The sequence below is a fragment of the Ambystoma mexicanum genome, chromosome 14 (assembly GCF_040938575.1).
Source record: "Ambystoma mexicanum isolate Mex_15411 chromosome 14, UKY_AmexF1_1, whole genome shotgun sequence".
Taxonomy (NCBI): Eukaryota; Metazoa; Chordata; class Amphibia; order Caudata; family Ambystomatidae; genus Ambystoma; species Ambystoma mexicanum.
In genome coordinates, this window is record NC_090940.1 from 131,733,621 (window position 1) to 131,745,110 (window position 11,490).

Below are 11,490 nucleotides of genomic sequence, written 5' to 3' on the forward strand. Positions count from 1 at the left end.
GCAGCAACTCTCACTGTCCGCCTCACACATACATACGCTCACAGACACCCACCCCTCTCACGCTCCAGCTCACACACTCGCCAAATCGTTTTTTAACCTATCTCTCACTACTCCAACCAGGACGAAGGCACACCGGAACCACGGCACGAATAGGAACAAGGAATTCACACTTCAGAGACATAATCATTTAGACAGTTCCCTTGTAAGGGGCTCTGACATGTCAACGCTTAGATGCTGCTCTTTCCCATTGAACTGCTGATAAATGAATAGCGGTTTTCTGGAGATGCCATGGTGGGTGACAACTGGGGCAAGGGCTTCTGGTTTTCTTGGATACGGCATCCAGGGGAGACAGTTCGGTCCACATCCAGGGATATCAGACCCCATACCAGCACTGAATGCAACTCCACATCTCGAGGCAATCTTTGCCACAGAGGACAGAACGGCCTATCTGAATGGGTGTTTTTGTCCATGTTGCATGTCACCAAACAAAGTCCCCCATAATACCAATTTAAGTTCCCATTGCTGTCTGTCCATACCATGGTTTTCAAAGTTTCAGGTGCCAAAGGGAAATCTTTTGATGCACAAGTCATTCTGGCGTTGCGGAAACAAGTGTGTTTGTGCCCATTGGCAAGAGGGCACATGCCCTAGCTGTTCGAGCTGGACTGCTTCATGGGAGGCAGGGTCAAGACTGATTTTCATTTTGTTGCTCTCCTTCCGAAATGACTCGGGCAAGCTAAAATAAGCATTAGCATAGTAAATCAATCCAGATTTTGTGTAGGCATTGTACTCATTTCCTGCCACAGTATTCTGGCACCTCTTACTGCACGCCCAAATTTTGTGAATCCAATCTTTTCGCAGTAGGTCTAAAGCCAAGAGTGGAGAGCATGGATGCTATGCTCCCCTCTTGCTGTGTTCAGCACGAAATAGCTATGGCATCCATGATTTTGCCAGCCACAGGCCTGCCTCCTGGAGCATGTACTTTGAGCGAATCCATTTGCATAACACTACTTTGCATACAGAAGGATGCACACACAGCATGGGATGCAGAACTTGAGTTGATGACTCTGGCCAGTGCGGTCATATACATGGAGAGGGCAATCAGCCAAGTCTAAAAATGGAGGTCGGCAGTACTGAGAATTCCCAGTGCTCCGGGACAGGGGCACCGACTTCTGGTTTTCCTGGGGTGGGGGCGGGGTGAAAGGGGGGGTTGATGAAAATAAAGGGACTCTTACGCAGATGCCCTTTCCTGGGGGAGTCGTGGAAGCCTGGGCCCCCGAGCACCCGGGTACTCGGCACCTCTGCGCCGGGCCAGTTGACTCACGCATTTCCATCCATCTTTTTACTTTTCTCATTGATCTTGAAAAAGCACTTTACTTTCTGCTTTGCTTCCCACCTGTATATTGGGATCAGTCAAGAGCTTCCTCTGGGGTCATGTGATGCTTGAAATTGCACAGAGAAAAGGGGGTTTGGGAGGCACTACTGAGTGATTGTGTGTGTTATTCTATCAATAGCTAAATGTAGCTGTGCGTTTACAGAATGTAAAGATATTTTCAGAGCGTAAACATTTTTCAGGTGCAAGTGGGCCAAACAGTCTTAAGGCCACCCAAGACTGTCAAAAGAAAAAGAGGCAAGCTAAACCCGTTAGACACTAACAGGTGACCCAATGATGCACTCCTGAGGGGCACGCTCCCCAATGTAATTCTGTCACAAATATTAAATACAGGATTGTAAATTCCTAGTACATAGACATTCAATAGGTACAATTCAAACGTTGCATTGTGAGTCAATTGAGGAGTATCATTGTGTAATAAGGGTTAACCTGATACCCTTTTACTGTTCTTGTCATAAAACTTTACTTAATACAGACCAATTCATAAAAAGAGATTCCATTTTAATCAAAACAAAGACCGGTACACAATTTCACATATGTACATGGATAGTTGCTTATGTGGTTACACAAATGAATGTAAATAGATGCAGTAACATTGGGAGTGTTCACATTTCACACTCCACAGTACTTCTTATGTGCAAAACAAAATTAACAAAATTTTCAAGTCAGAAGTTTAACTTCATTCACATCTAATAGGCTCCTTAAGGAATGAAAAAATGTTTTGTCGACACGTTTCGGATTTACAAGAATCCGTCTTCAGGGCTTGGATGCCTATTATTTCATGAGCTATAGTGATTCAGGTTTCCATGGCGCGGTCCGAAGAAAGGACCTATGAATAATATAAAAAAAACTTAATGTCAAGGGGTGATTTTAATGTATCAATGTGAATCTTAATTATCTGATGAATGGAAAAAGAAATAGTGGATTAACTAACCTCCGAGTCACAAAAGTGATTGGATACGTTTTTCAGGTTTGCCGATTTTTCGCAGACAGTCGAAAGTCTGGTAAGAAAAGTACCGACTTGATAGTTATGCCACTCGTCTGGGATCTCTGCCCCCTGTTGGGTTGAGGAGGCGGTGGTCTGTAGGAGACATAAACTTAAAAATATGTGTCAGCACTGAAGCTGCCATGCTGAATATCCAGTGTCTGAAGATTAAAAGATCTTGCATGCAGCAAGGCATAACGTGTTTACATTGTCTATGTACAAGGATAGTGCGAACTGTCCTGCGTCTAAGAAACGCATGCTACCTTAATCGTAGCACAAAAGATTTGGCAGAGAGGGTTAAGGTTTCATCTGATATAGAAACAATCGTGGAGGTAGGAAGACTAGGCGAAAGCTTCTTACCTCCCTGTACGGCGGTTTCAGGCGACTCAAGTGTGCTGCAAAGGCGCTCTGTCGGATGCAGTGTTGCCAACTCCTCAGTGAAGAAAGTAGCTATTGGCTCCCCTAGAAGTCGCCAGAAGTAGCTAGATGACGTCACTGCCTAATTTGCATAATTACCTCCACTTTCCCCCTGCGATTTATGGCTTTTACTGTGGCCCCCTCCCCTTTTAACACCTCCCTTTTAAGTTATCAGTGTGTTTTTGCATTACTCCCGTTAGAAAACGGGCGAATGACCACACTTTATTCAATTGTTTTGGAAACTTGCATAAATGAGGTAGTCTCCAAACCAATTGAAAAAAGTAGCTAGATTTCTCGCTAGCCGCTTTTCAATGAAAAAGTCGCTAGGGGGCGTACTCTCACTAAATATAGCGAGAAAGTCGCTAAATTGGCAACACTGGTCGGATGATTCCGGTTGTTGACCTGGTCGCTTAGTAACTCGTGCACATGCGCAGATGTTACAAGCGTCGCCATCTTAGTGTGGGAACGTCGTCATGGCGACGTCACCTGCTTAAGGCAACTTACTGCATTTGCTGCCCAGGTCGACACGGTCCATGGCTATGGCAACGTCACACCACTGGGAACGTGAGGTAGTCAATCAGGGGTCAGTGTAATCGGGACTTACAGGGAGAGTGGCATAGGTCCGAAATTGCACTCATTACCAATGCCACTCAACATGCGACTAGACCTTGTGAACCTGTAAATCCAAACTGTGCTGATGATGTCATGCTCTTTCTTCCCAACAGGAGTCAAGGGCAACGTGCAAGGAAATCTCTTCAAGATCATCACCCAGAAGGACATCCACTACTTCATCCAGGCCAGTTCCAAGGCAGAGCGCTCCGAGTGGATAGAAGCCATTAAGCGGCTAACATGAGAGCTGGACGCTTTCACTATAGGGTCACCAGCTCTGGCGCACGCTACGCCTTTGTAGAGCGGAGAGTGCGAGCACGCTGCTGAAGGGCAATCGCTGGGCCGCCACTGATCCCACAGAACCTCAGGGCTATGGACACATGCACTCTGTGGCAAACCAGCTCGTGTCAGAAGGATATGCAGCTGGATTACTGCAATGGCACTGCTGAGCTCCTCCCACTACTGCACATGGGGAAATACTAAACCATTCTGGACCACTTGAAAGCAACCAATTGATGGTGTTCCTTCATGTTGCATCTTTCAAAACCTAAAAATGTAAAAGCTGAGTCTCTGTTGTAATCTGATACATTATTTAACTTAATTTATGGAAAAGGAAGTGTAACCTGCAGCTTGAAATTGGTTCCATATATTGCATTTCCTTTTTATTTTGTTTTTCCTAATTATTTTTAAGTTACTCACATAAACAAAATGCCACCTGGTATTAATCTATTTCATGAAATGGTTGCCAGAAAACCTCTATATGAAATGAACAGGAATATTTAGTCCCAGTGTTGGCCCTTTTCAGTATGGACATGTTCTTTTCAACTTCAGAAGAGGTCTGAAATGAATTATAAAAAAATATGAATTTGTGCGTGCGGGCACCACCTTTTTAGGACAAGGGAATTTCTTGTGTAGGTAATGTATGCAGTGCAAACCTAGATGGCCTGCAATGGAGCATTGTACAATAGAGGGAATGGTACATTGTTGTGGGGAGGGTGGTTGTTTTATCAGTCTATTGTCCTTTGTCAGCGAAGTCTTCCTTGAAGAGCAGGATCTTGAGATTTTTCCTGAATTGCAGGCAGGGGGAGCCGGTCTGAGATTAGCAGGAAGGCTGTTCCAGAGCTTGGAGGCAAAGCAGGAGAATGTTTGTTGGCTCCCAAGACTCTGATCGGACTCTTGCAATATCCATTCTGGTGTGCAGGGATGGCCCCATCCCTGCCATAGGAGCCACAGCGATGACCTCACACAGCCATTGGTTGTGGCGTGGCAGCCTCTTCAGGGGCTTGGAAGCAATGTTATCCCAAAAGTCCAATGATCTTAAAATGGCAACACCTGCATCTGTTACAGAAGTCTTTGGGCCTCATTATAAGGCTGGCGCTCCCGTAATGAAGGGGGCCGGTAGAGGAACCCGCCCCCTTCATTCCGGGAGTGCCGATTACGAGCTTCCCATCGCGGGACCCGGATCCCACGCCTGGAAAAACCAGGCGTGCTTTCCGGGTCCCGCGAGGGGAAGAGGGAGGCAATAACGGGCCAGATGTAATCTGCCCATTATTACCTCACTCCCCATTCCCATTGAGCCCTATGGAGGCTCAAATGGGAATGGGGGTGGGTTCCTGCAAGGAGGAATTACCGGGTCCTCCTATGTCGGAGTAACACAGTAAGTCCCCATTGCAGGAACCCGCTAATGGAGCCCGGAAAGGAGGCAGCCATGGAGCTAATAGCAATACAAAATGGGAGCTGGGGTTCCCCTGAACAGTTGTTCAATCCCATGACATATTCATTCCCTTGGACAGTAGATGAGCAATGACTGTGCCTTCTGTGATATGTACGTTTTGTAGTTCATTTTTAAAAAGTTTCATAACTATTTTTTATATCATAAAGCTTTTTCCAAATAAACTTGTAGAAGCTTGTAGTTAACTTGTCTTTTCTAAAGCTTTTATTTAGAAGTTTATTTATGTTCTGTATTTCATTTCAACAGACGCACTCAGCACCACCTCACTAAAGATGTTCCAAAACGGGTGCACGGTCCAACTTTTCATGCCTAGGTGTGTTGCACCCCGTCTGTCCTTTTCTAAAGAGTAAACCCAAAAGAATCGAGCAAGTTACCAATGCAGATCAGACTGTCATCTTCCACTTCAGGAAGGGCCTGAAGACGTACTCTTCAAAGGACATCTCACCAGTTGCTGATCGCTGCACTTAGACCTGCTTCTCGCCGTCTGGCGTTTCCTTCCCCCCCCAATCCCTCCCCATACCATATCTCTGCTACTCCTACACTCAGTATTTCCCCTGGGAGTGATACCTGTGTAGGGATCTCTGTTCTTTCCTAGCTGGGTTTGCATTTTAATCGCATACATATATTTATTTAACATGTTATACAGCTGTACCAAGGAAAACTTTTCAACACATCATAGCAAAAATAAAACGCAACAGCATCCGCCCCATCCCCTCCCTCAAATCCCCGCGACTAGGACCCAAAGACATTCGGCCAGTCACGCCTCCCAAATAAAAGAAAATTAGGCAGGTGGCCGTTCCGCTCCCCCCACCCCCTTTTTCAACATGGCTTAGCAAGCCCACCCCAACATCCACCCCATCCCTCACTTAAGTCCCCACAACCAGGGCCACAGGTATCACCGGTCTCTCTCTAAGTTTCACACAAGTTAGTTAATTGGCGATCTCCCCACACCCGCAGTGGGCACCTGCTCCGCCCACTCGGTGCACACCAAGAGCTTTCAGGATCAATACTATCTTTCTCCACAGAATAGTAACGAATATAATGCAGGACTCGTCGTTGCCATCCATCAATAGGGACCATAGCTCTTCCTCCCCTAAATCGTTACTAATTCCAGACGCTTTTAAGGCATTAGATCTCAGTATGATCAAGGCATCACACTTCATCAATAAGTGTCTGACCGTTTCCAGACGAGAAGAATCTCCACACAAACGGTAAAAACTTTGATATCGCAATGTATTAATCCAAGCTCCACTAATTTCGAAGGTTTTAACTGCATTCATTTTTAACTTCAAGTAATCCCAGACCAGAGAATTTCCCACAAACTGCTGAAAGTAGCCACTTGGTTCCTCTCTGTACTTGATGTATTTGAGGAACTGGGAGCTATTACTTCTAGTCTGGAGTTCCTTAGTATGCAAATCATGATGGAATGAGACAACCCTCTTTCTCATCCCAGATTTGTAACATTGAAATTGAAGCTTCAAAAGATCCACCAGAGCCGTAGGGAGCCATTTAGCAGAGGCAGAGATATTAGCCAGATTGCTGTGTGACATGTAGGGGTCCTTGGTCTGTGTAGCTTTAAAAATTAGATGGTTTAAGCTTCCAATTGGAGCATTGGCCAGTTTCCAGTGGGTATTAAGGCTAGAAAGCTGGGCTCTCACCCAGTGTCAGACTGGGGCATAAATCTGTCTCGCACACCAACGAAAAAGTGGCCCACAGTTGCAAATGGGAATTCATTCCTTTTGGGACGTTGTTTGAATAGTACCCAAAGAGGAGGTTTTTGATAAAATGTGATGCAAATTGTACATTGTAAAGAATATTTATTCAGCAACACTGGTCAAATCTATTAGCCGCATAGAGAAGTAACTCATCAAACTGGCCCACTTTGACCCAAAAAACTGGCCCAGACAAGCATTTTGCGTTTTTGGTTCGGCCATGGGCCTATTGTCCTATAAGCCAGTCTGAGCCTGCTCTCACCACACATGGAACCATACCCAATTTCAACCGGAGTGCAAGTCTGAAGTCGAAACAGCTTCTTCAGAAGTACGCCCTCTAGTTTAGATAGTTCAGTGATATTAGTGGTGGCCCCGCTTTCCACTCCGTACATGAAGATAGGCAAGAGTTTAGCCGAGTATATTACACCGGAATGCCCACAGGATAACCCCCGCCCTTGCAAGCCAGTTTCTTCAAGCGCCCTATAATGTAGACACCTTTCACTTTACGTTGTTCCATGTGGCAGGAATGCGGCATCGAATAGAATACCAAGATATTTATATTCATGAACCACTTCAGCGGGCTGCCATCCAGACTCTATCCTGTTTGTTTGGTTTTACTGTGACGGGGACTGAAGACCATAACCTTGGTCTTATTGATAACCAAGGAGTTGGCATCCAAAAAAGGTCTTCAGACATTTCAAGGACGCCTGGAGGCCAGCCGGAGTGAGGTCCATCGACCCTATGTCCTCTGCGTATCCTACCCACAACAGTGGAGAGGTACCCAGCTTTGGCGCAATCGAGACAGGGTTGCTCTTGTCAGCTAGATACAAATTAAAAAGGAAGGGCGCCAAGTTGCATTTCTGCTTTAATCCCTGATAAGTGGGGATCCAAATGTACGTCCTCCCAGTTTGATCCAGCCGGATATTAACACAGTGCCTTGATGGAGAGCGATAATCATTGAAAGAAAGCCGGCAGGGATTTTCCAATCTGATAGTTTTTCCCAAAGCCGACACCTGTTCATGGAGTTGAAGGCCGCACTATAATCGTGAATGCCACGTAGACTGACCTTTGACGAGTACCCCATGCCTGTTGGATGACTATTGTCAGTGGAAGGCAGTTGGAAGTGGTACTTAGTCCCCTCCGGAAGCATGTTTGATCCAAGGGGATAAGGTTAACACCTTCTGCCCATTTCCATAACTCACTTGACAATAAGCTAGAAAAAAAGATCTTGGACGAGGCATCTAGCATCACGAGACATTTTTCATAGGGGTGGCCACACTTGAAGTCTTGGGGTGGCACACCAAAACAAACATACATAAATGAATGGGCCGGTGGGGGGGCCCATGCTTTTATAAGGGTGGCCCTGGCCACCCTTTGGCGGCACCCCTGATCACGAGCAAGCGATAATTACCCAGTTCAGCGTAACTACCCTTCTTCCAGATGGGTACGATGATGCTGTCGTGCCATGAAGATGGATTGAGTTGGCATTCTTCGATTCAATGGAAAATCCAATCAAGTACAGCGGCCCAGTGAAAAGCATTCTTTTTAATCGGGGAGCTACAAATGCCATCCGGGCTCGTAGCTCTTGAAGAATTGCTTACCGTGATCAGTTTCAAGATGTCAGAGGACCCTTCCTCTAGTGGCATTTGGCCCGTCAGATAAGTGGCATAGGTAACGTATTCCCTCTGTTTCCTAGGGTTTTAGTGTGGAATGCAATCCATACCGGTTCAAGAACACCAATGATGGCGCGTGGTGCTGGGCAATGGCCCTCTGCAGCCCTCCAGAACTGCCGGGCATCTTTCTCTAGTGCTAGCCCGACCAAAGATCGCCAGTAGGCGCACTCTAGGTGGTATCTGTGGCATCTCAGCCATTTACGATGGTTGCTCTTAGCAGAATTAATGCATGATGCAAGAGCAACTCGATCCAGAGATGATCTTGATAGCTCACACAGGGTTACCAGCAGGCCCCACAATCGGTCCACTGTATTTGGGTTTTTTTCCCCCGTCGCTGTGGTGCTCTCTAACAAGACCACTCACTACTCTGTTGTTGCTCTCACTTCCCTTTCCATACATGTCTAAGGATGGGAGAAAGACAACAAATACACTTGGCATTTCTCTTGAAAGATCAGAAAAATAGTTGCTGAAAGATGGAGCCAATTTACGAAGAAATCCATGTGTGTGTGCACATTGTGGCAGTTGTGTTTTGCAAACACAAAGGACGTCTGGCGGCATCTCTTCGGATTGTTTCTCGCGTTCAGTTCACTCATAGGGCCTCATTCCGAGTTGGGTGCAAAGGGATTACCGGCACCCTTAGCGGGACCCTCCTTTAACGCCTGGTCTGACCAGGCGTTGTGGACGAGACCCGTTAAGGGACTTCGCAGCTAATAACGGTACCGCAATTTGCGGTACCGTTATTAGCTACTTCCTCATTCCCATTCAGCCCTATGGGGGCTCAAATGGGAATGGTTTGGTGAATGGGGACTTACCGGACCCGCCAAGGTCGGACTGGACCCGTAAGTCCCCCTTTCACCAAACCGGAGTCGGAACCGTTATGGGAGGTAGTCATGGTGCAAATAACCATGACTACCACCATTCCCGGAATGAGGCCCCTAGACTCTTCAGGCTGTCACACTGTGTAGCCTTGCTTATTATTTGCTGATGCATGTGAGCTTTTTGTGCATTGTCATGGAAACCTATTTCAGATTTAACTCTTAGTTCCAACTCCCCAGCCCTGTGTCATAGTAATATGTCTGAATTCCACTCATGCGTGCACCTTTCGTTTTATGGATTTGAAATTCAGCCCTGGACTATACAACCTGCACATTTCCCTGAGTGCCAATGCACACCGGATTACATGCTCTCAAGCTTTCCTTTGTCTTGAGGCCGGGTCTGGGGCTCAGTGGACTAATCTGTCAACTACAAGGGCCTGTGTTTGACCTCAAGGTTGCAGGTTCGAATCCCAGCAGCTCCATTCAGCCCTTCATCCTTCCAAGGTGGATAAAATTAACACCATTAAGTTGGGTAACAATATATATTGGATATATGCCAAGATGCCCCTCTGGGGAGGAACGTGCGCTCTGCAAAGACACCTGTTATGTCTTGGCAGTGCTGTATGGCTTTTTTAATTGTTACGTTGGATGCAGCGTTGCTCTTGAAGCAAAGGCCGTCAAGATGAGTGGTCCCAGTCCTTACCCCAAAGATGCCCAGCTGCCCGGGCGGCAAATCAGGTGAAAATGGGGAAAAACGGGACATGTATGCTGCATTCAAGAAAGGTGTAATTTTATTAGCAAAAGATTTTTAATGCATTTTGTCCCAAACCAGCGCTTTCTTAAGGCAACACTTTGCCTTGAGAAAGGGCGGGCTTGGCGTGAAACAGGTTAGCAAACTTTTGCTAAATGAATCGATCATTTCTTGAATGCAGTTCGCAACTCCTGTATTTCTGCCTTTTTTAATTTATGGTATAAATAAATCCAGTTGCACGTGTTTTCGTCGCTGCCATTTTCCCCGTTTCCACATTAACGGTGCAGTTTTCACAGTGGTCGTTTTGGGCGGATTAAAAAAAAATGGCCTTTAACAAGAGAAACATTTAAATGGGGATTTTTCCCCTTTAATCAACCACCACCTCACCCAGAACAAAAAATATTTGGTTTAAACGTGCAGTTTATAACACGGTCGTATTGGCCAAACGGGGAAACTGGTCTTGACGAAAACATGGCATACGATTTATATATTTGCTAATGTTTTTAGGTTCAAGCAAAATGCCCTCATAAGTAACTTTGAAGAACAAGTGGGTTGACAGAAGAGCAGGGTAGTGCCTTAATCTAGTGTAGGATAACTGTCTGAAAGGTCCTCACACCTTCCCACCCTTAGGCTGACCAGAGAAGGTGTGCTTAGAGCTCCCATGAACCTCAAGTGGTCGAGCTTGTGCAGAGAGCGGGAGGGGACATAAGCTAGAGCTCCACAACATGGGCCTCGAAAGGCCAGATTTCATGCAATTGCCATGAAAAAATAACTTCATGTTACCCCCAAGCCCCAAAAGAGCAGATTTGGGTATCGTGTGCAAAGAGTTGGTATGAGAACCCAAAGGAGGAGATGGGTGCCCAAAGAGCAGAGGAGTGGACCCAAGGCAGAGCTTTGTGGAACGCCAACAGGTAAGGGAGTACATTGAAAGGTGTTGTTGCTCCAGGGGAAAGAGAATTGGTGAGGTGCAAGGTAGGATTCAATCCAGGCAAGGGCTTGATCGCGAATCCCAAGAAGAAAGAGTATTAAGGAGATCTGAGTGATTGACCGTGTCAAAGGCAGCAGACTGGTCAAGGAGAATTAGGATACATTGGAGTGCCTAGCAGAGACGATGACGTTGGACACATTCATGAGAGCAGTTTCAGTGGAGTGACAGGAGCGGAAACCTGCTTGTAGGGAGTCTCAAAGGTTGTGGATGTCTAAGAAATTGGTAAGATGGTAGAACACAACCCTTTTGAGCACTTTAGTGTAGTGCGTAAGGAGAGAAATAGGGTGAAAGATGGCCAGTAGGTTCAAGTCAGCCCTTTGTTTTTTTCGGAGAGGGATGACCGTGGCTGTTTTGAAAACAGGGAAAGCAAGAGTGGTCAAAGGACAGTATGAAGAGTTCTGCTAGGTGAGAGGCCACT

At 46.2% G+C, this 11,490-nt stretch overlaps 1 protein-coding gene across 1 annotated transcript in view; it reads left to right on the forward strand.

Annotated features, from left to right (window-relative positions):
- PLEK2 (pleckstrin 2) overlaps window positions 1-5,313 on the forward strand; it is a 60,951-nt gene extending 55,638 nt beyond the window's left edge. The window contains exon 9 of the mRNA XM_069638723.1: window positions 3,518-5,313. Within this exon, the coding sequence (XP_069494824.1) occupies window positions 3,518-3,645 (128 nt within the window). The 3' untranslated portion in view covers window positions 3,646-5,313. The remainder of the gene's footprint in view (window positions 1-3,517) is intronic.
- The last annotated feature ends 6,177 nt before the right edge of the window (window positions 5,314-11,490 follow it).